Here is a 27,639-nt window from a genome sequence, read left to right as displayed (position 1 = left end):
CTGTAAACATATTACATCATCGATAGAATGTATTTGATGACGATTATAATTTAATGAGATTGACCAAAAGGTTTCCCTTTATGTAACTTATTACACAAACAAATCATATGTAACTACAAAATGAAAAAGAAAAATAACAAATTAAGATTAGTTAAAAAAGTTAAAAAAAAATTCTTTTTTTGATATTTACGAAATTTGTTTTTCTCGGATATTAAATTATTAAGACATAAATAGATAGTAACATAATTGTGTGTGTATATACATAACAAATTATATTTCTAAATCTACTTGAAAATATATTGATTTGGAAATATTTTTTCTCACATGTTTATATATATTTTGTGTAATAAATATTACTTAATATAATTTATTTATTATAAATAAATTACTTTCGTACACACATATATATTTGTATTTTTATTGTGTGTGTGTGTGTATAGATATATAAATACATAAAATGAAATATTTTTGAGCAATAATTTCTTACAGATGGTAAACCTATGTTGCGACAAGGGGATACTGGAGATTGGATTGGTACATTTGAAGGACACAAAGGGGCAGTATGGGGTGTAGCGTTAAATCCACAAGCTACTCGAGCTGCAACCGGTGCAGCTGATTTCAATGCTAAAGTTTGGGATGCGATTAAGGGAGAAGAAATTCATTCTTTTCAGCACAAACATATAGTCAAATCAGTCAACTTTAGTACAGACTCCAATTATCTATGTACTGGCTCTAATGAAAAGATTGTGCGCATTTATGATCTTAATAAACCAGAAGCAACTCCACAAGTAAATAAAGTTGTATAAACTAATAACAATGAATTAAAATTATTAATATTAAAACACCTGAAGTAATATATATATTTTTTTTTTATAGATTTTCTCAGGTCACGCAAATGGCATTAGACATGTCACGTTCTTTGATAATAACTCTGCCTTGATTACTTGTGCGGATGATAAAACATTGAGAGTGTGGGACAGAAATAGTGGACAGGAGATTAAGAGATTAGATTTTCCTGCGATTCCAAATTCCATGGAGGTATCCAAAGATGGAAGCATCATTACTACAACTCACTCTAATATCGTTACTTTCTGGAATAGTAAAGAGTATGTACATTTTCTTTTATTGTACAAACAATATTAAATTATTTATTGTTATCTATTGACGTAAAGAAAATTAATGATACATTTTCACATAATATGGAAATACAATTTTATTAAGTTTTGAATTTATTAAATTTAGATTAACCAAGATAAAAGAATTTACGGTTCCAACTCAAGTCAATAGTGCCAGCTTACATCCAGATTGTAGTATGTTTGTTTGCGGTGGGGAAGACTTTAAAATGTATAAGTTTGACTACAGCACAGGAGCAGAACTAGGTGAGATTTGTCATGTTTTGAAATCCTTTTTAATAAAATGTGTGCGTGTAATGTATATAATAAAATTTGTGTTTTTAGAATCATTCAAAGGACATTTTGGACCTGTACACTGCGTACGTTTTTCACCGGACGGTGAATTATACGCCAGCGGATCCGAGGACGGTACTTTGAGATTATGGCAGACGATAATCGGCAAAACCTACGGACTGTGGCGTTGTATAGAACAGACGCCTGTGATACAAGAAAACGCCACCATGGTGATTAATAAACAAGAAGTTCCTGCCAATTAAATTTAAACCTCTGAAGCAAGAAAATTTCCGGATGTTTATCAAAAGTCCAAAAAAAAAAACCACATTGGACCAAACTTAATCGAATGGATGAACCTCTTGTGAATGAAAGACGTTGAATATTTTTTTATGGGCTATTGTTTGCCGCATAAAATTCCCTGTAAATAATGTATCCTCTTAGAAAGTAGTCGTTGGCCTTCACCGAGGTCTTGTTTTTTTTTTTTAAATGAGCAAGACTAAAAGTGAAAAACCAAGATCCGTAAAGGTACATGTGCGCACGATCGCTATTTATATTACAAAAAAAACGACGAAAAAAAAAAAGAAATTAACATTTATTAACATTATACATTTCACATTATTATAATACAAAATTACATAGAGATGTAATAAGAGAAAGAAAGACAAGTTCAAAACGAACGTTTTATTTCTATTTTTTATTTCTCTGTGCCGATTCCACCTATCATCAAAACGTGTGAAGTGGCGCCGACACGTGTCGCACAGTACATGACATGGCGCGCGTTCACCCGATATGTCCTGTACGTACCTTTTCGATCCTAGTTTTCGCAGTAACGTAACATTACCACAATATACAACACGATAATTTATCGCGAGTCGTCCATCGTCATTTCTCATTTATGCGCTTATTTAACGCAATATTCCTCGTTTGAAAAGTTACATATCCCGTGCGTTTGTATGTCTTCCTGCTCTCTTTTATTTTTCGACGATGCGATCTCATTTTACTCCGATAAATTAAATTCTTATGCCTTATCATCTATATTTACACGCCGACAGGTACTCTATCTTTTATCTTTCGATAAATATCTTGCATTACATTCAAGACGTGCCCTCTCGCTCTTTCTCCTCTTCCCTTGTATTTTTTTTCTTTAAAGTATTGAGCTGGAGCACGACCAACCGGTTATGATATTTTAGGATCGCATTGTCGTACAGTCTCTCAAAAGAAAGAGGCAGTGTGTTTCCTGCATACAATACAATAATCAGTAAACGAGTTACGAGTTTTAAGTCTTCCCATCTCTTGTGACTCAGCCAATAAACTGCGAAAGATCGGGCAGTTTAAAACCGTTGAACGAAGCCGGGGTTGGTGAACTTCTCAAGTTATTCGTGTGTGGCGGAAAGCCGGGAAAACCAGAGCTACTAGGCGTGGTAAATTGTTGTAGTCTCGTGGAAGACTCTGTGGCTGCTAGGACAAAACCACATTGAGCGGTACATACGTCGTCGCGCAAGATTGCTTCTCGAGAAGCTTCTCGTAAAAGTTGGTTGCAATCCGTGACCCTTAACGAAGCACATTGCGTCTGAAAGAAAAAAATGTATGTATGACTTGCACCTCATTAGCGATTAAGATGATGACTCGAATGATAATAAAGTGCTCGATGCTTTGAAGAAAAGAAAAAATTGATATAAAGATCATCGAGCATGTCCTAACAAAACAGATTTAGCGAGGAATCACGTATGTATATATGTATATTATTAACGTAAAACTTTTGGTACAAACATGCGCGATTTGACTTTAAATGATTCTGCTACTATTAATTTTTAATATCTCTTATATTCTCAAAAAAGATTCTTTTAAATTCATCATGTTTTTGTTTCATTGTGAATAAATGCATACGGCTAAGTAATGGATAAGCTTTCCTGCTTATCGATTATTGAAATTTAAATTAAAACGAAATTGCGCATACGCATTCTTTCTTTTCATCTGGAAAATATACTTACGCCTTCGGCGGTGCAAACGCAACTGGTGCAAGGTGTGGGAAAGCCAGACTCGCCAACAGCGACGTTTCTCCCCCCAATTTGACAACCGTGTCTGGTCTCTCGCCAGGCAGAAAAGTCCATATGGGGCATGGAGCTACAGGGTACACGCGGATTCAAAAAATTACTGGGTAGATCAAACGCCGCCCTTTGCATATCCATTTGATGATCCATGTTCTCGCACATCACCTTGGTCAAGGTGGTTTTGCGAATTTCTGCCAATTGATGCTCAGTAAAGCGGATATTTGGATCATCCGTCTCGTACCAAAAACGATCGCATTTCCTCGATTGTCTGAATTGAATGGCGATGATGCATGCGAAAGTGGGTCCGACTAGACCGCCTTGAAGTGGTCGTTCACTCATACCACCTGGAAACAGATCGATGTCGTCGACGGAAGCGTATATGCGTTTCATGCGAGCTATCACTTCCGGCGCCATTTCCCTGGACAAATCCTCGAACGTGGTTGCCTTCTTCAAATTACAGAGCGCTCTATAATGATTGTACGATGGTAATCCATGATCGCGGCCGCGATGAATGTTCAGGGCTATTAAATCCACACCAGAATGCGGTATACCATGTTGCTCAAACAGATGATTGGTTACCTCGCCGGTGATAAATTGGTCTAATGTTTCCATCGGTGTGGCCATCAAACCGCATATCATCTCGTCTATCATATTTTCCTGATAAAGCATATCCGGATTAAAAAATCCATCGCGCAATAGAATGGGCGGATCGATGTTTTGGTAGTTGCGGTCCATACGTGGCAAATGTGGTCGTAGCAACGAATGGCCGATCCGGAAGGCCGCGGTGGCAAATTCGTTGAGTACACTAGGATTGCAAGTAGGCGAGTATTCTTTATAGTAACCTTGAGGTAACAATTTTAGACCATACAGGCTAACGGCATTCCATCCGAGGATCCTCGGCAGAAACTCATTATACGTGATATGCTGCAGCATACCACTAAGAATGCGTCGCGTCTCCTGGAATAGCTTCTCACCGTCCCAGTGGAGATTCGTCTGTTAAATAAATAATATATAAAATATTAATGAGAGAAATTTATAATTATTCATCTATATATAATTTTTTTTATTTAGTTTTATTATTCTTTGCACATGCATGGTCTTTAATTGGAAATATATTAGCATAATATAAGAGAAAAAAGAAAAAAAGAGGAAATTTACCTGCCGCAAGCCTTCCATAACTCGATTGTGTTCACGCACCCACATAGTGTGCATGACAGCCAATGCCGGCTGCTCCGAAGCGCGGCCGTCACCGCCGATAAAGCAAAAGCCCGACCGGGCTTTGCATTCCGGATGGGTCATCGATTGTGGCAGCAGATCCCTACCGCGTCTCGTATTCACCGTGATGTTCATGCGGCCGTTGAAACCGCGCAGAATGTTACAAATACAAGAATTCTCGCCGTAAACCACCGACGCGTCTAGGAAACCGGTATTCTGGTTCACCTGTTCGCGGGGTCCCAGGTGCTGTTGGCCCGGCAGCGATCTCATTGACGGGAAACACATACGTGCGCCCGACGAAACATTCACGGTAGGATAGAAGTGATCACCCGGCGGCACTGGGAACGGATTGCATTCGGGATGAACGTTGCGTGGCGAATCACACGATCGACAACTGGGAATCGATTCCGCGAAGCCTTTGTGTATGGGTGTCATGGTTAAATCGTGATCCAAAAACTGCGCAAACTGCATCACCATCAACGTGTAGCGATTGTGCAAATTCGAGATATCGGGATGGATTACGGTGGAGATTACTCGAGGATTCGGTAGTGGTGCGCCGGTAACGGAAGTGCTTCTCGGTTTAGAAACGCCATCCTCGTAAGCGGGCGGCAACAGGCGAGCGAAGGTCGTCAACGATTTACCGAGACTGGGACTACGCAGATTGTTGCAATGACCCGATAAAGTCCGATAGGGCGTGGTAGGGTCGCACGGAGAGTCGTCTACGGGACACTGCACCTCCTCGTGATTGGTCGGCTTATGATGATGATTCAGAAAGCCGGAGATGTCAACGTTTTGCAGCAAATCGGAGAATTCGTTTGCGTTGGGAAATCCCAAGACATTCTCCGTATTCTCAAAGACTTGGCGCTTCCTACGTCGAAGATCGTGTATGCTGTTCAAAATTTCGTTGGTGGCCAACTCGTACATGATAGATGAATTAGCAAGTAGCAGAGCGTCTTTGTTAGCCTTGGAAAAACTGGCCGCAGTCCCGGCAGCCGATTTCGGATCGACGACTTTCTGCTCCAGCCAAGCATTGTATTCTAGCTGCTTACGCTCGATTAGCTCTTCCTCCGCTCTCTTCACCGCGGCGGCGAGTACATCTGGACTAATTTCCGGCACGGATCGCGTTGATTCGTACGCGTTCGAGCTTATTAGATTTTGCTGCATCACAGGAAGTGGCAACGATTCCTCGATCCACGCCGCGACACTCAACGATTCGTACTGCTCGCAATTGATTTTGCTATTCAGGTATGGATCCTGTCGGATAAACACTCTCGGCTGTATCCTGCGGATATCCGTGTTGGCACATATAATGCCAGCGAGAGACACCTTCCTGATCTCGGCCAGTTGCGCCGTCGTCAATCCTGACGGTGGAATATCGTTCTCGTACCAGAAGCGATCGGAATTTCTTATCGTCGCAAACTGCTTCTTAAGAAGACACTCGAACGTTGGTCCGACCGCGGCACCAGTGACCGGAGTTTCTAGGATTCCACCCACAATAAGATCCACGTCTTCTGGATTCATGTAAATTCGGCTTAGCAGCTGCGCGTGTTCGAATCGCATTACTCGCTCCAGATTCGTAAAGTTTTCAATCTGCGTTGAGAAGCAAATTTTCAAATAATTACTTAACACACCTATGATTTTATTAGGTTCAAGAACCCCGCACTAATAACCTACATCAAATTGAATATTGGTAAAATCAACCGGTCTTCTCATATATGCTGTCCGTTATTTAGCTTAGATTTGTCCATTATTTATCTTTTAATCGGAATGCCTTAAACTGCACATCTCAAAAATTCAGTCACAATTCGACGGAAAGCCATTTTCCATTGAATTAGTACGGGGTTCTTTATAGTTGAAACTTACCTTAACAGTCTCTCCCAAACAGTCTGTCAGAAATTGAACATATCCAGGTACTCCGTGATCCCGCGCCTCGTGCATGGACCAAACAGCCGCATTCGACGCAGATGCGAAACCGACACGACTGGCCGACGCGGATGCGTGCTCGTCCATGCTGTCTTTTCCATCGGCGCGCGTCCACGCGAGAGCACGCAGAGCTGTCAGAGCCACGGCGTGATAGGTGCCCGCCTTGTTGGACGACGAGTAACCGGTGTAAAAGCCGTTCCCGAGCGGTCTAAGCTCGGGATCGACCAGCGCGGCTTCTCTCAATATCGCCGGTACGTATTCGTTGAAGGTGACGTGCTGCAGCTGCGCGACGACGATGCGACGCGCCTCCAGAAACACTTTCGAATCGTCCCAGTGCACGTTCACCTCCGCCAATTTCTCCGCTACGCGATTGTGCTCGCGTAGGAGAACCTGATGCAGCTGATCGAGCGCGTCCCGATCGGTTTCGTTACATCGTTTGCAGGCGTTCGGATTCACCTTGCCGTCGTCGTACGTTCTCAGCAAATGCAGCTTGTCGTCGGTGACGCCGTAGATCCCGGAACCATCGAGATACGCCGAGACGCCGTTCATCTGCTCTCTCGTCTCGAACTGACAACCGTACACCGTCAAACTTGGTACCGATCGCCAATAGCGTTCGCAACCAAATTTCTCGTCGCGCATCTCGTAGCACTCCGGATGACGCTGCTCGTTCGTGCAACATTTGTCTTCGGGACCCACGGAATGCACCGTAGCAGCGATATCTTGGAGTACCAGCTCCGACCAAACTGCAGAGAGACTCGTCAGACCCTCGTGACTTCCTACCTCTGGAATGGACGTCAAAACACTGGAGATGACGTCGCTCGATGTAGGTAGGCTGTGACTGCTGACGGATTGACGTGGTCTCGAGATACCTGATACAAAAAATGCAAGCGAGTTAGCTTTATTGAAAATTTAGCCTTTTTACAAATGCTTGGCGTCATTCAATTTTATATATACGTATACGCACGTATTTTATGTTTCTTACTTTCATAAGCAATTTGACATTCCTTTCTTAAATTTCTCTTATATCGATATAAAATTAAAATAAAATAGAAATTAATCGTTCGTTAAATAATGGAAAAATTATGAAATATTATAATAAACATCCGTTCACATTTTAAGACTTAAAATTCGTACTAATATACCTAGATACAAAATTTCAGTTGTAATAGGAAACGTATTTTTCGAATAAACAACTTTCATCCTTCGATCACTTAAATTTATTTTATATTTTTGTTCTACTAGCAAGAGCGATTTCTTCTTTAGATAGATAGTGCTACTGAGGAGATCGCGACTCTCTCCTCATAAGAATAAATGATATTAATAACATTTAAATACATTTATATCAATTATTCATACTACATAAGAATGCGAAAAAAGTAAAAAATTAAAGCAAAATAGGATAATTGTCAAGTCCAAATTATTTTATATATTTTTAAGTAAAATATACTATACATATATATCTACTCTTTATTTTTAAATGTATATATACTTTCTTGAAATTATTTGAAATTATTTCGTTGTTTTTAGTTATAAAATGATGTAGTTTTCAACAATTTATATTGATATAAATTATGCAGTTTAAAAGTGATACAAAAGACATTGTTAATTTTTAAAATTAATTTTCTCAAAGATAACATGCATATACATATAAAATACACCCAACACGCAGAGTTATTTCATCCACACAATCAACGACAAGAAGAAATGAAAAATGTTGATAGTCAAAAACTTTCTATATAGTCAATAATCACAAACAACTTAAAAATATTACAATTTTTTTGTAAATCAAACAGTAGTCTATTGATTGATAAAATGACAGAAAATTGATAACGCTTCGCGTTTTGTATGCAAGCGCGAGCATGATGATTCATGATGAATGCTACTGACGAGAAGGCGGCTCTTTGTGGGGTCTCGAAAAGTACAATAATGTATGTCAAAATTCTGTGTCATGGTTACGCACAGGCGTCGCTCCTTAATGATCACGCAGTAAGTGTTACACAGTGCCGCAGTTTCTTCCTACACAACACGCGGTCCTTTCATTCGTTATGCGCGCGACTCGAAGACGTTTCGTTCTTGCTCGCAGAATCGGTCACGATGACAGCGTTTATATAAATAAATCATTCTTCTTTTCTTTTCTTTAATCATCGCTCTCATTAGCGAAGAATTCGTCTATTTCGCGAACGTCGAAAGAACATTTGCGAATATATGCGAAGGGAAAAATGTTTGAATAGGTCGCGTGTTTTTCGGTCTCTTATTGTTATTCCTATTTCCGCGTGTTCAAATAGCGACGTAATTTCCGAAAATTATCTTGAATATTTCAAAGAATCAGTTGGATGTGTTTGTACATACTTGTATAATATTTATAATGTTGTATAAGATGATTCTTTGGAATATCGAAGATATTTCTTCTAGCAATACACGACAAGGCCCATCTTCTCGGATGATCACTCTAGCGTAAAAACGCAATGAAAATTTCCAGAAAGACGTTCAATGACCATTGAGGTATTTTGGGGTCAGTGACGTTGAAAGGCAACCGTCTGGCAACCGAGAAGACCACAGTCACTTTCTTCGGTCTCCTCACTTTTATATTTTCGTTTGGATTCTTTTCCAGGAGATGGGCGCCACAGTTATCCGCCTTTCCCTCTCTTTCTACATGTAGTTAGATATCGTTGAAAGTCCGTTCCCGGATTATTCGAGAGATTGATTTCATTTGTACTCAATTATCGCAAAAACATACCGAGAGACCCAGTTATTAATTGGAGTTGGAAGTACGATATTCTCTTCTGATAATATCGACTTGCGCATATTAACATTGCTAATTGCGGCATATTCCAAGTCTGACTCGGTATATATGCAGAGATATTATACTTGATATTATACACGTTTCATTCATTTATTTTATGTGGCACAAAGCATTTGATTCTATTAATATATTAAGCACTATTGTATTTTACATATAATACATGCATGAAGGAAGAAACAATAAGGATTAGAACGAGGAAGATCGAAGCGCACGGCGGAGCTAGATGAGAAAAATATGAAAATGAAAGGTAAAAATAAAAATTTTCCGGTAAATAGAAAAGAGAGCCGTAAGTGGATCGCAAATGGCATCCCCAATCATTTGATATTAGAGACCGCAAGTGTTCGCGGGCCTCCGATGTCGCAATTAACTTAGACGAAACGCGAACCAAGTGGGAGGGACCCACTCGCGGAACTCTCTATTTCAACGGAGCCTTCCCGCATGCTAATCCGCATTTTCTAAGGCCCCCAAAGGCTCCGTGTCGGCCGTGCCAACGAGCTCGTCGAAATGGATCTAGGCTCGCTCTCGTGCAACGTTCAAGCTAGCACGCGCGTTCCAATTTTCACTTTCCATTCTCGATACCCGGAGTCACGCAATCGCGGGAATACTATATAGCGATATATAGTATTACAATACAATTGCTTTGTGATCCGATCTCGTAAATATTTCATTCATTTTCATCAAAATGATAAATCATCTTTTGGAACAATGTATCATTATATATGCACGATTATTAATTTGTCTCAACGCATATATATATACACAAATATGCGATGCTCCCGACGTCTTAATATTTATTTTTCCCTCTCAATATAACAATCGTGGAGAAACTCTAATTGTAAATTGAAAGTACTAGAAGCATACAATAATGATTCTGTGAATAGATGCCTTCTAAATATTAATTAACTGTCATTTGTGCATGAAAAGAAATTTCAAAGATTTAAAAATGTTATTGAAAAGGCTGTATTTAAATTGAGACTTAACATCATGTGTGTGCGAAAGGACGTTGCAGCTTTAGAGGAAGGCCGCGTTAAAAGACCGAGTATAATAATAGAGATGTATAATAATTAGTCATAGGACCGAAAAGAAAATCGTATTTACAATATTACAGACATGCATTCATCGATTTCATTTCATTCAAGTAATTAATCCGTTAATGTTAATTAATTTTCTATAGTTCTTTATTTTCTTTATTTTATATTTTTCTTTTTATAGAAACTTCACTTTTATTATCCACTTGACAATCGTGCTCTGAGAATTTAAACACCAAAAACTAGTGTTTCATCAATTTAATGTTAAATTAATACGTCAACTATTCATCTATTGATAATTATCAAACACACACACACACACACACACACACACACAAGTGATGACATTTAACATGAATTTGAAGCAAACTGTTGATAAAAATATGACCGTGCTTTCCTTACCATCCGAATACGCTGACGGCAGTAATTTGAGGAACGGTGAACCTCTAGCACCCCAAGCAGGATGTCTCACGTTATTGCAAGCACCCGAGGGTGTTCTGTACTTGCTTGGAGGACACGGTCTTTCCGATCGAATTCTGCAAGCCGTGTTGACTGCCTGTATCCTATTAGCACGCCTAGAAAGAAAACAAAATCGCGCCATTCAGCAACTTCTCGATAAATAATCAAACGATATAATCGAATGTATCAAAATTTCTTTTTGAAAAATTAAAATACTTGGGACATAACATCGTGGACACGTATACTCTATAATAAATCATACAAAAATATTATTAACGAGTCATGTAACAACGCGCATATTAAAGTCCATTACTACTGAAAATATTAAATTACTTATACCTAATTGGGACATTATATACAATTGTATCAATTTTTTTCTGAATAATAATTTTTGTCAACATAATATATGTATATACATTCTTTTTTCCCTTTTCTCTTTATTTCCATCATCGCAATGCTACGTCTGCAATTGAAATTATTTCCTGGATTGTGCAATGAGAAAAAAAAGATATAATGCATATTTTGCAGCAGAGTCATCGCTACTTTGATAACGGAATAAAAATCAATGAAATTAGCAAAATGCGGCAAATTTTGTATATTTATGCATGAGAAATAAAACGAGTGTTGATATATATTTTTGTTCACCGTTATACAATCACTAACAATTGAAATTTGTCATTTGACAGCGTAAGACGTAAAATAGCAGGCAAGAAATTTCTCTTTTCCATCTTCCGGGATCCGCGCGATCCGCCCGCGCCCTTCGGTTCGATGTAGAGGAACGCAATCCTGCTAGAAGTCGGACGTTCTTCCTGCTCCATTTCCCTCTTTTTTTGCGCGCTCGGCGCGCGCTTTTACTTTCATGGTCGAGGAAAGGTAGGCACCGCGATCAGCGTCGGCATTTCAGTCACGAGGAAGATTTCTCGTACGACCATTGTCGGCACGGCGGTATGTTCATGTTCCCTTTCCTCGACCTCGAGAAGGCTGTCGGTCGTGTGTACGTATAGACATTGCGAGATGCCCTACACCACGACCATAATTACCGTTCGTCATTCTGTCAGACCCATTAAACCATTCCAGCGCGTGCGACAATTGTCGAATCAATAAGCGAGAAACCCGTTTTGTCTCGCTTCAAAAAAGCGGATAAAGCTACTGATGTACGGGTTATTTCCTTTTTTTTTTACTTTGAAACACGCGGTTATTTAGAGACTAACATAATTCTAGACTACTTTTTCAATCAATCGTGAAAAATAACGATTGCGATAGTTTCTCCTTTCGTCTTACATAGTGTTTAAATTGAATTGTATTACTCTCGAAAATAACAGTTCATCTCTCCCGTGCCATATAACGTGGCATTATTCGTACAAAAATTACAGAGAGAAAGATATATATATATACATATATTTGATGGCTTTTTTGTTATTAGCGTTACATCGCTAGCGAGTAAATCGCAAGTATATTATCGCATGAAAAATCATTTTCTTTCCTGAAAATGTTAAAATCTACTCCGATGCTGTTTAATCACGCTAACAATGATTTTGTTCAAATTCTTGAATAAAAAGTCATTATATTAAATTATTATAATATCAACATGTGCTACCTCGTTTATCTTACAGAAAAAATATTCGATATTTTACATTTTACGCATCGTTTACGATGCCAACAGGTGTCATTCTCGGAATTGTGCCTTCATCTGCATTCTTGATAATTTCATATTATATGCGAATGTCAGGTGTGTGCGTGTATGTGTGTACGTGCGCTAATTGCTGTTAATTATGCAAACTGTTTGCGCGCCAACTGTCTGACTAATTTCTGTAAATATCACTGAGGTATATGAATATTATTGAATATTATTAAATTATATATTTTTACGTTTTTCAAAATTTTTATAAAGTTTTTTCTCTCTTTTCCTTTCTCTTGATTTCTCTCATTCTACAAAGGACACTTCGAACGAATTCGAAGGACATGTTTTTGTAAAAATCAATATACTCTTCGATATTTAACATGACGCAAAGTACACATTTATCACACACATTTATACTCATTATCATTTATATTGTAATTACATATTTACCTCGTATAATTACCGAAATCATTCGCAAAGTTCCAATGTATATTTACTCTTACAAATTATTTCATCACTTGGCAAATATATATACATATTTGTACGTAATATTATGGTTTAAACTGATTTAATATTTTAATATTCCAATAATAAATATTCAATCTTCTATAAAGGTGTATATGTGAAGGAATCATGTGTCAGATGTAATGTATAAATATCTTTTTATAAAACTGTTGTTGCGTTAATACACACACATTATAAGTATTCTATTCAGATTGCAAATGTTGTTGATTTACAAATCTCAGAGATTTAGAAAAAAAGTGATATCGCAGTATTAATGAAGATATTTTTATAATCCTTCTTCTCTAATGCGACGTCTTGCATAAATTATAGAGAAATTACATTCGGTTAAAAGACAAACATCCTTTTTTGCGAATCAGAAAATCAATTTCTCATCAATTATAGATGATCGAGAGAGAAATCTGTCTGTCCTTGACGCTTACAATGGCATCTTTTTTTTTCTTTCTCGGTTCGATCGTGACCCAACTTCATTATACATTCGGCGGCGCTTGCTTCGACCTTCGAAATTCCTTCTATCGTGAATTTTATATTGAAATAGGTGGATTATATAAAGACCACTTTTGCGAAATTTTGCATCGACATAACTACGTGAAAGTGAAGCAAATCGTATTATATATACATTGTTAACCGACATGACTTGAGACTATACGCGCGCACGCGTTTCCTTTTCACTTTTAATCAAATTTGTCAATGATATTAATAACATTTGACAATGATCTCTCTGCAAACATCTATTTTCTGAATAACTTACGATCGATAGGTAAATCTCTCCGCTTCGATGGCCGAACGCGCTCTCGCTTGTAAATCATGATCTATTCCGTAGATGTACTCTGTAAGCAAAAGTATATACAAATTGTTACGAATCTTTAATTTACGTATATGAGAATCAAGAATCATAGAAATTGCCCTTTACATGTTAATACTAAATTTGTCAAATTGATTACATTTTGAAATTTAATAATTATATCTTATACAATTTTGAAATTTGATTCTTTCGGCAATAATATTCTTAAAACTAAAGGTATTAAAATATTACTAACGGTGCAATTGTTTCTTTTGTGAAAGAAATTCAAAAAATTAAAAGTTTGTAACGGCATATATTTATTTTGCCTATACTTATATGTATTTGAAATAACAGAATTAGAAATAAAAAATCCTTGACATACATTTTGCAAGTACATATTGCTTCATAATTGTCATTAATTGCCAAATCAACGCGAGAAAAGCAAGATAAAAAGGTTAAGGAAAAATAGCACGTTTGGTGTAAAAATACATAATCATTATGTATGCTTATTGAAATCTTGAAGAATTTCCTCCGTTTTAATTCTTCACGTAACACACAACATTATGACGTTACGTCGATTCGAATATTTTCTATGTCGATTTTACGTGAGAGCAGTTTCACTATTGTTCTACGTTTCCTTTAAATTTGTAATCCAACTAGTTTCCTTCGTTACATAATGAGCATTTCGACAATATACTCCCGGATGAATGATGAAAACAAAACGTCGATACGGTCATATTTAAGAAACACACACGCATTAATCTTGTGCATCTATTGTTTTTCGATTTCGACGATTTTTTTCTTCTTTCATGAAATTACATAAAGTACATCAAGAATCGATTTAAAAAATCACACGTTATAATTGTTAATCGAGTGATTCCTTTGACATTTGACAATTTATTTTAAATCGACTTGATAGATATACATCTAGGAAAGAATTAAAGAAAAATTTTCAAAGAATTATGAGATTATTTAGCATGTGTTTTCTCATAAAACGCTTCTGTTAAAAAGTGACTAATTAATTCACGTAATTATCAAAAACAATACTAATAATCAATTTTCCTCTTAATAATTGTAAGCATTTCTTTTTGTTAAATGTATGCATTTTCTTACTAAAATAATATTATAAGTATATTCTTTTGTGTGTGTGTGTGTGTAAGTAAAGCATTTATGTGTAAAATATTTATTTTATCTTATTTATTATATTTAATCTATTTTATGTTATTTTCTTTTTCTGTCAAATAGTTTAATGTATTTCGGCGTTAAAATATTAAATTTTTTGCACACAAATATATTCTATAATTAAATTCAAAAAATTACTCACACGGAAAAAAACATATGTCTATCTTTTCTAAAGAATATTCGCAATACATTAAATTTTCATATAAGAATATGTACAAAATATCAAAATTGAAAAGACTATTGTAATTATTTGATTAGAAACACATCTAATAAATTGTATTTTTCTTTAATCGAGTTATCGCATATACATACCTATATTCACTGTAACACAATTATTTATATACTGTTTTATATCAAGATAAACTATATCCTGCGGAACGATCTGGTTTAATTCTCTCGATAAATGCAATAGCACAACAAACAAAATGTCATTGAAAAGAAAGATTTGCATTCTTTTTTAATAAAATAATTTCTATAAAATAATTTATGAAGGTATTGAAATGAATTAAGAACATTACATTATTAGTGATGATGTATTTCCCTAGCAAAATTGAGTCGCAAAAAATTAATAACATCTCGGTAAAAAAACGCATAAAGTGGAAAAGTAATGTATATATTGTGTGTGCAAAGTGTTGTTGTTTTTTTTTGTATCGGATGCGCTTACCGGAAATGTCGAATTGATTGACTGTTGATAATATTGCTGGTATCACAATGCTCAGCAGTACCAGGCTGCTTCTGAAACCAAAATAAAATCGCATCATTTTTTTTATTTTATTTTAATTTATAAAGGGTGATTGTTAATTATAAATTAATTAATTAAACTAATACAACAAAATAATGTATAAATAACTTGAGAGAGAGGGAGAGAGAGAGAACGTGAGAGCGAGAGATTATAAAACATCTTCTAAATGTAATATCAAAATATATTGTTGAAATTTACGTTAAAAAGAATATCATCAACTTTAAAGTAGATGTTATAAGCTAGCAATTAATGAATTAATTCAACTTTCTAAAGAGATATTAAACATATAAAATGCGCGTAAATAAAGATGTCTGTACTATTAGTCTACATAATTATCAATCTGGAAAGAATAATTTATAGTGATATAAAGTGCAATTTAAATTAATTAAGACAATTATTTGCTTACTCATAACATTGCGTATTATGCAATTCTGACGAATCTATATCATGGAACATGATTAATCTAGCACATTTTACATGTAATCGATTAAGAATTACAAATAAGATATTTTATTGGATATATTACAAATAAAAATGAAAGAATCTTATTAAAATTGCAATTTCTACTTAAGAAATGTAGTTGAATATGTAAATAATGATATCATCAAAAATACGGAAAAAATTGTGATGTAATACATTTTAAAGAGAAAAAAATTATATTTAAAACATAAAAAGCCCTACAAGAAATGATTAGTCTCTCTTTCTTGAATTTGAAAATAAAAAGAATTTTTTATTGAACTGTGTAATTGTAAATGGTAATCTAAAATTGAAAATTCATAAAGCAACTTTATTATTTTTTTTTTTTTATAATGACAGTATAGTCTCATCTAACGGATTATTTCGATTAAACAGCAAAAGAAAAAATATGAGCATAAAGACTGAAATTGTTAAATAAATTTTCGAAAATTTCAACGTATGACATTGCAAATACTTCCGAGTAGTCGTGTACTTTCTCTGAGAGAGATAAAAGAGAAAAAAGACGTTCTTGAATGCGGGAATCCGCTTACTCGCTTTGTGACCGGTCTTTAATTCCGGTCTCTTATTACACACTAAGCGTTGATTTTTACTTTCATATGACTCTAGATTGCTTTAATCAATCATACATTTCATACAGAAACTAAAATAAAAATTATGACACCGGATCTAATATAATCTCCAAGTGATCTCCATCAACGATATACATATATTTCATAGAAACAAAATGTAATAAGATCTCTATGATCCCTAATGATAAATGATTGTGATACTTTTATCAAATCTAGGTACACCAAAAAATATGTATGCATTAAGATCGATTTGTTTTTTTTTTTTTTTAATGTAGGGTAAGAATAATTAATCCAATTAAGATTCTTATTATTTCTGAATATAAAATTTAATGATTTAAAATATAAAATCTAAACAATGTATATGCGTAGAAAAGATATTGATATTTACATATATGAGAAAATCTCTTAAGTCAAGTATGTAACCGGGTCAAGTTCGATAAATTATTATCGATTCATTTATGTGGAAAACACATACTTGATATATTTTTTCTAAAAGTATATGGTCTGCTTCTAGAGCAACAAGTATGAGTATAAGATTTTGAAATATAGCTCGGGAAAAATATTAGGCGTATGAAGACGATGATGAGTTCGGATGAGAATCGCTGGCTCTCTCGCCACTTTCAACAATATAATATACCTAAGTGAATGGACACGTTAGTGCCTTTAGTGCCCGATGGGCATTTGCGGGCCAATCAAAATCACACCACAAGTTAGACATCCAGGAACAAGTTGGAGTTTCCCGAATGCCAGGCTAAGGTACTTCGCGCACGCTTCCTCCTTTCGGTATCCGCGTGCTTGTAAGCCGGTGAGTAAACCGAAGAGAGAGTAGCCACTACCACTGCCTACATCAAATACCTTTTTCTTCTTTCAAACATACATTTTTCTTACATACATAAATATATCTCGAAAATTTGCAAGCGTAATAATATCGATGAAAACTGTGCACTATGAAAGAAAAACTATGTTAAATTACATAAATAATAAGTGTATAATTGCAATTCAAATGTATATGTATTTTTATTATTTATCATGTAATTTTACGCATAGGTATATTTATGTAATCTATTACATATTCTTTTGCAGTGTGAAATATTAATAAACGAGTTATTTATATCAACTATCGTCATAATTTTGAGAATAATGAAATAAGAAATTTGAATGTGCATTTAATGTTACATTAACCTGATCCCACTGAATCTGTACAGAAAAAAAAATATGAAAACATTTGTTAAAATATATATATTTTCGATTTGTGAAATCGTCATTGCACTTGGCTTATTTGTGTCTAATAATGAATGATTGTACACAAGATACACGCGAGATTGTCGAGATAAAAGCAGGTACAGACAGCTGCTTCTCGCTGCGTGGCGCACAAGAAGACTCGCGCGCGCGCGAGTACACAGCGATAATTCAGTGTCAGTGGGTCAACGGAAACTGGAGAAATCTTTCTCGGGATCCGATATATGAACACGCGTCCTCGAGATCTCGCGCCTCGGGCGGTGGCGGTCGTGTCTCCGAAAAATATCGCTCCAAGGGACACCTGTTGTGTCGATAGCTCGAGCATCATCGAGCAAAATCCAATCTCACTTATTGTTGCCAAGTCTATTATAACAATTCTTCCATTTTAATTATGTCTACAGAAATATATCCTTGTTCCGTTTCTGCGCTCAAAATATCAGACATAATTCAAGAAAAGAAATAAGAAAGCACATGTAATATGTATTATAAATACCATTTTTTTCTCTATAAATATAATACCTACTAATGTTGCAATAAAATGTAATAAAAAATCAATATATATATTGCAATATAATTCTGCTAAATTATCTGACAAACATCAATCAAAGATGTAAAACAATGAAACAGAATGTCATGAATGAATGTAATAAGTTGAAATTCCTTCGGGCGATAAGTAACAAATAACGAGATTCTCAAGGAAGTGTAAGCGAGTGAAAGTGCTTAGGACATTCGCCTAGAGATTCATTCTAGCGGCACGTTTGCTCCATGAGAAAAGAAGCTGCTGCCTATCTAGTATAAATACATGATACGGTTCTTGCACAATATCGAAGGTTGCCAGCACTCTTGCATGACACTATGTAAAATCATGATATTCGTATATTACGACACTCATATCTGATTAAAATATGCAATCAAATGTACTTAGGGGTTTTCGCTTTTTTCAACGAAAACGAAATCCGAAAATTGAAGATTAAACAATTTTGAATCCGAGTCGAAGATTAGAGTTTCAAACTATATAGCCTATAGAACGAGAAATGCTTAATATATTATTTATATAAAAAGTAAGATATAATTTATAAAGAATAAATTAAATTTGCACGTTCATTTTTTGCAAAGAATTTTAAAATTCTACATTCTACATTTTGCTAATTCCAAAAATATTTATTATATTTAAAAAGTTTGAAAATTTAGAAGAAAATCAAAAAAGATAAAACATGTAAAGAAAAAATACTTTGTCAGCTTTTGTTGGATAACGAGAAGATGACGTTTTAATAGAGACTTATTGCGCACTGAGGATTCAATCGATTAAAATTGTTAAACAATCGGTACGTGATTGTTATGCAAATCAAGATAGCACTCACGGCGGAAAACATTCCGAAATAAATGTTTTTCATCTTACAACATTGATATCATTCTTTCCTCCCTCCACTCGTCTCTCTTTTTCTCTCAAGCTTCTCTATTTTATTACAATCTAATTTAATCATCACGAGAAAAATATATTTACAAAGACTATTTGTGCGAAATCGTTAGCAGTAGTGATTTCTATATTCCGTTAGTGAGCGACTAATGAATAATGTACAATAGATGAAATTAAATGAAAAGAGAAAAATATGACATAAATCTTGGTTTATTAGTTTTATAGTGATTTTGCCGAGAACACAATTATTTATCTACTAAAATAATTTCTCTCTGCACTAAACTTTCTCCATTAAAATAATTTAAAATGCCAGTAAGTGACAATTATTCCGCGTAACAAAAAGATTTATTTCGTATTCCGCTCTTTTTATGCACCGCTCTCTATACAGGCTTCATTGCCATTACATACTCATTAACAGAAATGTAAATGTCATGCACATGCAAAAATGCAAAATGTAATACAAATATTCAATTATCACAACACACAATGTGCGTGTAATTTTCCTATATTTATATAAATAAAATCAAATAATAATTTAAAAAATAATTTCTCGATTCATCGATGTACTCACGCAATAAATGATAGTATAAAATCAATAATGGCTTTTTAATATTAATGATAAACTAATTTGCGGGAAAAAAAAGAGAGATAAGATGTTACATGAAAAATAAAAATTCCGTACACATTGGCACGTCCGGAAGCTTAATTAACGAATGGGAAAAAATGAAAATGGTAAAACAGAAAGTCGCTCTCCTTGACTCGATCGTCGTGTCATCGTTATACTCGCGATTACATTTGCCTGCGTATATCGCGACGATCGGTCACACGTAACAATGATCTAATGATTCGCCATACGCACAAAAGTTCGCGACAGCCTCCTTCTTCATCGCGATTCACTACGTTCCTTTGTTATCGCGCGTGATCGACGCATAAATCCTGTCACTTCGCAATGCGTTGGAAAGTTCGCGTCGAGTTGCGTCGCGTTGCATATCGGACGGATGTTTAACCGAATGATTAAACGGAGTGACGGAGATCTCGCACCTGCATGTTAAAACTAGAAAATCAATGTTTTTGAATGACGAAAATATAATGTGTCTCACATGTGTATCTATAAATATATTCAAGTTATAGAATATTCATGAAAAGATAATAATTATATATATAGATTGTATGTTATTATATAATATTGCTTTCACACATATCAATATATCGTGTATAGATATTCACGCATATGATAATTTGCGTTGTTCTGCGTGTGGCGCTGACGACATTCATATCATTTAGTTTAATTTATTAGATGTTGTAACATCTTTTTATACAGTTCGCTGCTCGTCTGTAGCATCTCCCACAAAACGTAGTTTGCGCAAAAAGAACAGATCCGGAATTATGAAATCTCCAATAGGAACTTGTCCGTGCAATTTAAATTTAAATCTTTTTATTTAAATTTTTGCAAATTTTCTGCATCTCTTTTGTTTAATTTTCTTTAAATATTATAATATTGACGTTTAGTTTGCATAAGAAATTAGCGATATTGATGATGGACCGGTCATTTCTATGGCTTTCAATTTTTGCCACAATCGCTGAAGACGATGTTTTACATCGTAAGTTACATAACATAATTCTATCATAATTATATAGAAATAGTTCTCTTTCCTTTATTTTCTTTTTTTTTCTTTTGCAAGAAAAATAAATCGGCAAAAAATTAAGACTATATATTAGTAAGGACGTACTGATTATATTATCGCTTAGTTACTTACTTATTAATTTAATTTAAAAAATTAATAAGATTTAACTCGCCGAAAATATTTCCTTAAGAAATATATATATATATATATATATATATATATATATATATATATATATATATTACTGTTTATGTAAATATATTCAATTGTTAAGTAGTAATATTTTATTAATTGTAATTATCAATTGATGTAAATTAATTTTTAATTACATTAATGTATATATTTAAATTAAATTAATGTCACGATTTTTTTGTGAAACTAGTAAACTTTCCAATCTTCACAAGTGACAGTTAAGTTAATTATATAAAGCTTCGAATGTGTTTACAGAAATCTTTAACATAAATTCCTGCAACATGAACACATTATTTGTACTGTGTAAATTTAAAAATAAGAACTGCAAATCTCTATAATCTTGAAAATTAATTTATAAACATAGTTGTTCATTTAATTTCATTTTTCATTTCATTTCATTTAAGTTCATTTAATTTCATTTTTTCTTACAGAGACGAAACTTTATATGTAAATATTCATTATTTTAATATTAATATATCAATAAAATATCTAAAAAGAATCATTATGATTAACAACGTTACGAAATGTTTCCGAGCACAATAGGTTGAAGAGCTTCACGAGGTCGATTAAATGGTCGATTTAATGCCGGCAGTGTAAGAATGACCTATGATTCGTTTACGATAAATGACTTTTAACCCAGATCGTGATAGGTTAATGCAACAGAAAGGCTACCCTTGCTCCTGTGCAGAACAATAATACGAATAATGCGATATATCAGGTGTGTGGCTTAATTTACATCTTTCCAATTTTATTTGTCTCAAATCAATGCTAATGTAATTTCTTTTTAATATGTAAGATATATACATATTATTTCATTCTTTTATTACATCTTTCAATATATTTGTAATTTATGCATTTATATATAAATAAAAGCTGAGCAAAAAAAAACTGTGCATAGAACACTTGAAAAGATCGATCATAATCGATCACTGAGAAGGCTTAAATATGTGTATGGGTGTGAAAGTGAGCCATTGCGATTGCTCGATTGATTTTTCATCTCATAATCGGCGTACAATGCCTCATTGGGTAATTAATAAAACATGTCCGCGCCTTTTTTACAGTCGCAAAAATATTCGTATACAATTTCGATACGAGAATGGGGGAAGGGAGAAACTTTCGAAATTCATACACGGTGCGGACTTTCATCCCGGCCAACGAGAACGCGATTTATAAACGCGAATGACGACGAGATCGTCGAGCGGGGGCCGTATATAAGCGCAATGAGAGCCGATAATAAAACGCCGATTATTTACGACGATATATTCGACACGCGGAGCTTCGCTTTCTATATACGAAATACAAATTTTCTTATCGGTGAAAAGTGAATCTCGTACTCTCACGTTTTTGTTGGTTCTTCCTCGTGTTTTAGAAAGTAGCCGTGCGCACTTACATCTCGCCGATTGATCAAGAACTTTGCAAGTGCCTACGATTACGCAAATACGCGCAACTTGTACCGACAAAATTCCATCTTTGGATTAGCGCAATTAATACCAGAAATGTTATTTCATTATCAACTAAGTGAATATCTAAATTGTAATAAAAATTGCAGATTATGTTTCTATCAAGGATCGAATAAATGATTCATAAATGAGGATTTATGTAGGACGTTAAAGTTGGCATAATTATATAGATCCGACCTCTCTTAAGAAGTTATATAAACAATGTTTATAAAAAGAAATTATTGCGCATACAAATCCGATTGCCTTCTCTTTCATTATAAAAAATATTTTTTTTTTAAACACAGACATATGATTGTAAAAAAATACTCGTGTTATGTAAATTCATTCTTACATTAGAGCATTATATCTCTATGATTAATATATCCGATAATCTAGATGAAAAGGCGGATGTATCGCATAGTAGCGATAGTGCAAGCAAACAATATTCCTTGCGTAATTTTATTTATATTTCGCGAGATTGATCCTATGTAAAAATGATGTAGACAAGATTGTAATGTAACATGGAGAGGGAGTTCGGAACTCTCATCACCGGTAGTCACGAGAGAGAGCGAAAGTGCATAACTCGTGTGACGTTTATGAACGACATGCCTCCGTAGTTTTTTAACGATAGTATCGCGTGTTCTTGTTGCAGATAATAAAATTTAAAATCAAGCTTATAAACAAAACTTATAAATTAAATTATAATAAATTATCATTATAATAGTTTATCACTATAAATTATTCCAATAAAATTTATACATCAAATTTTTCATTTATAAATATATGTACGTTTGGATTTAAAAATATATCCATAATTTATAACATTATTATTATTTTCAATAATCTAACATGAAAAATCTTTTTAATATACTCAAAACATTTGAATAAAAAATAGAAAATGATCATGTTTCATAATCATCTTCACGATGCTTTCTCATTCCATTTTCACACAAAAAGTATATTCATATATGACTTATTGCTCTCTTGGTATACATAATAGTAATTTTGCTACCAGAAGGACTATTAACGTACTCGTTAACACGTAAGTTTGCATGTCTAACATTCTTTTTCTAAATTTTACGTTAGTCCGCAAAGTATGATTTATACTAGCAATACAGTAAAAGAGAGTCTTCCCTCCCTCTATCTTGACCACAAGGAATGGAACTTTGTGGTAAATAGTATACTTAATGCTATTTATGCAATGAAGTGTCATTACTAGTCACCACGCGAGATTCCGCACTGGTAATAACAGTTATGTTTATAGCTGCGGCCACAATAAGAATAACGATAATTATGATCTCGAGTGCGCGAGATTGTAACTTTCTATTTATAATAATATGGACAATTTCTTACAAGAAACTATATCGCGCTTTTAAAGATAACAAGCTATGTAAAATCTTGAAATTATCTTTTTTGGAAAAAATCATTTTATCACCTTTCATCGTTCTACTATATAAAATATTTGTTATTATATTATTTAATCGGTTACATTTTTATACGTATAAATTATTTCAAAAGAGAAAAAATTATATATGTACTTACATTTTTTATATAAAACATCATATATAAAATATAATATTGTATATAAAATTATAACATATATTATATAAAATATTCTAAATAACATTATATTTTAAAAGCAAGAATGTATAATGAACCGCTCTAGTGTTCTGAAATGTCTCGTGAAATATCCGGGCTTTTTTAATGATATTACAAAAAAAAAACGTACGAATATTTTTTTATATTCATACCTCTGCATGTAATAAAGAGAATATCTCGATTTGCGATATTTAAACACATATTTATTAACAATGCATAAAAGCATCGATTTTGTGATTACATGGTTGAAAGATTTACCGTCAGGCTATAACTTATCCTGTTTAATTATGCTCGACTATACGGTTCGCCAAGTACGATACTACAATATTATAAAAAAATGTTAATCATAATAAATTGATTATAACAGACTATACACTTTAATTAATAATTTTCCTCTTTAGAATAAATAAAATATAATTTTCCACATCTCGTATATCTTAACTTTGTGTCTTAAAACGTAAACACTCATTCCAGCAAATAATTTCTAGTTTCTATATTTATATAAAATGTTTAATATTTAATTTCCTCGACGTTTAATGATTAAAAAAAGTTCCTTTTCTCGATGCAAAATTTCGTTTGTTAAGCCTATTTTTTACTTGATATCATTTTGTGCCTAAATATCGTATAGAAATACATTTTTAATCTATTAAAGCTGCATTCTCCGAAATTTATTGCCAGTACTGAAAATTTGTAATTATAATAAATGTATCCGGTTCACAAATGATTACACAAATTAACTATTGTTATTAGTTTAATGTTAATAAACCAGCTTACCTTGTGACTAACTCATTGTAAATTTTTACTTTAAGCGCACAGTTTTTAAAATTTACATATTTAATATAAAAAATAATATTAAGAAGTTAATCCAATTTAAGAAAGAGAAAAAATCCTGTATTTTAATTTTCATTAAATGCAGGTGGCATTTAATTCTGATATTCGAGAATTTAAAAAATTTACAATATTTATATCTAAAAATGTTTCAAATGATAATTTTAGGTCCTTGAACTCTAAATTCTGAGATCTCTGGTTTCTGAGAATGTCAAACTATTATTTCTCTAGAACACGAGGACAATTAATTATGTCAATTTCAAAATCTTCACTTAATTAAACATTTTAATCTCCGGGTATTAGTGGTTTTGTCTACTTTTTAAATTCTCATAAATTTTGGATCCTTGAAATCCTTCAGATGCTAAAGATCGTGCACAGCCATAGCACGTTTTACTCAGACTGGTCGAACGCAAGGTAATATTTTACGATACAAGACGAGCGCGTCTGATTAATTGGTGACTCGCACTACTTGTAGCTTCTCGATATACGCTCGAATTAAGCTTGAACCTTAACTGAGCCGTTTTTTATACCTTGCCATAATTATAAATATAACACATTGTGATATTCTTAACCTTTTGCGCATACATCCAACACAAAAATTAATAATCAAAAAATAATAAATTAATAAACGAAACATACTAACTGTATATTAATATTTATATTAATTTTATTTATATATTAATTATAAGTATAGTTTCTTTCCCTTCTCCTCGCCCTCTTCCCCGGAATGATAAGGTGTAATATATCAGTAATTTTCCTCGAATTATAATAATGATAAATATTCAACGATTCTTATCAATAAAAAAGATTGCATTACAATTCATTGTTTATCATAGATTAATAAACGAATGATTGTGGCATATAATCGTACGTTGAATATAAATGTTTAACCAGAAAATTAGTAATCGAGGAAAACTTGTCGGATAAAAAAGAGATTTTCTAATCGTTATCTATAATAAATGAAAGATTAAACGCGAAGCGTCAATAAATATTCAATAGAAATTATGAAACAAAGTTACATATATCATTTTGTCATTTAAACGATTGAAACATCATATGCGGGTGTTATATTCTGTTTGTTTGTCTTATATTGATTTTTTTTTGAGCGCAACAAAGAAAAAAAAGAATTTATTTAAATTTATTTCCCCTATAACATGTTGCTTAACTCTTTTTTCTTTTTTTAAAGTTTATTACCAGTGTTGTGCTTGGATGATTTTAAAATTAGCTAGATAAAGATGAGACAAAAATATGTAAATTCATCTTATTGTTAGATAAGATAAAGATGATTTTGTTTTAAATATATCTAGATAAAAGATAAAATTATATGGCGACTCATCCAAATAATTTTCTAGATACTATTTTTTAAGACTGCTTATATAAATACAGTTATAAAAAAAATGTAAAAATATATGTATTCATATTTTTATTTATAAATTTTTATCGCTTACTGCTTAAGTTGTACTATTTAAGTATTTTTATTTGCTATGATTCTAAACCAAAATTATCTGAAAATTATTCTAGATAATTTATAAAGATAATATTTTGTTCATCTAAGATATGCAGATATAGATAATACATATTTTTATTATCTATATAAAGATAAGACGACGCCAAAGTTTCATCTGGATGATTATCTATATAATTTTATTTAGATAACAGCAAACATTGTTTATTACAAATATCGGAGCAATGTGAATTAATTGATTAAGAAATATACTTATTGGACTTTAACAAGCTCTCTAATTTATCTAACAAGTGGATGACACGAGAGAAAGAGAGAAAGAGACAGAAAAGGAGAAGTACCGTTTAACTATTAGAGAAAGTTACTTTTACGTGTTACTCCGGAACGTCCTGACAAGCGTTAACTAATACTAATCATCTCCTATGTAACGTGAACCCTCGACTCCACTCTAATCTCTAATGTTGGTCCGCGTTCTTCCGGTGAAAGAACATTCTTTCATTTAAACAGAATAACATTGTAATTATCCACATGTGCAACTATAATCATTTTTATTAAACACATTTTTCTCACAAAATGCTGAAAAATTGGCGCAAAAATCGATGGAAATAAAAAAAAATTGTACTCCAAAGAGGAATACTTTGATTTTGCAAAACAATTTCACAACTTAATAACTTAATCTTACCTGAGCCAATTAGCTGTCACCATTTCTGTCAACTTTCCAACTTGTTTTTCTGCGCGTCTCTGCTTTTAAAAATCGCGTGCCTTTTTCCCGCGCACGCTGCGGTGTCTCTCTCTCTCTCTCTCTCTCTCTCTCTTTTTCTCGCTATTTGCGCTCCGTTTCGGCACGAAGATATAATTCGGCGGAAAATGTTCCGTTCGCGGCTCACTCTTAAGCTCTGTCAGATGTTACACCAGTATCGCGATGTCGCGTAAATATATATATATATATATATAAGACGAGGAGGCAACACGTAACTCCGACAACTCTCCGGCGGATACTGAGGCCCGTCGCGGACAGCGTCGTGATAGCCTCCTCTTCGCATAACCACGCGGCGA

The 27,639-nt window shown here is 33.7% G+C and overlaps 2 protein-coding genes across 2 annotated transcripts in view; one reads left to right on the top strand and one right to left on the bottom strand.

Moving 5' to 3' along the window:
• Positions 1 to 2,083, top strand: part of wmd (serine-threonine kinase receptor-associated protein wmd) — a 2,707-nt gene extending 624 nt beyond the window's left edge. The window contains exons 2-5 of the mRNA XM_029316921.2: positions 490 to 788; positions 877 to 1,106; positions 1,243 to 1,379; positions 1,458 to 2,083. Coding sequence (XP_029172754.1) covers positions 490 to 788; positions 877 to 1,106; positions 1,243 to 1,379; positions 1,458 to 1,669 — 878 coding nt within the window. The 3' untranslated portion in view covers positions 1,670 to 2,083. The remainder of the gene's footprint in view (positions 1 to 489; positions 789 to 876; positions 1,107 to 1,242; positions 1,380 to 1,457) is intronic.
• LOC114941788 (uncharacterized) lies at positions 893 to 27,639 on the bottom strand. The gene is made up of 8 exons (XM_029316917.2): positions 27,266 to 27,639; positions 15,659 to 15,729; positions 13,780 to 13,858; positions 10,829 to 11,001; positions 6,536 to 7,464; positions 4,616 to 6,262; positions 3,398 to 4,450; positions 893 to 2,976 (listed from the first exon to the last, which is right to left on the bottom strand). Exons 1-8 carry the CDS (start codon positions 27,286 to 27,288, stop codon positions 2,707 to 2,709), a joined length of 4,245 nt encoding a protein of 1,414 aa, XP_029172750.1. The 5' UTR covers positions 27,289 to 27,639; the 3' UTR covers positions 893 to 2,706.

Source organism: Nylanderia fulva, unplaced genomic scaffold (assembly GCF_048542155.1).
Source record: "Nylanderia fulva isolate GAGA-0341 unplaced genomic scaffold, ASM4854215v1 Scaffold3, whole genome shotgun sequence".
Classification (NCBI taxonomy): domain Eukaryota; kingdom Metazoa; phylum Arthropoda; class Insecta; order Hymenoptera; family Formicidae; genus Nylanderia; species Nylanderia fulva.
This window is presented reverse-complemented; position numbering and strand designations above follow the sequence as displayed.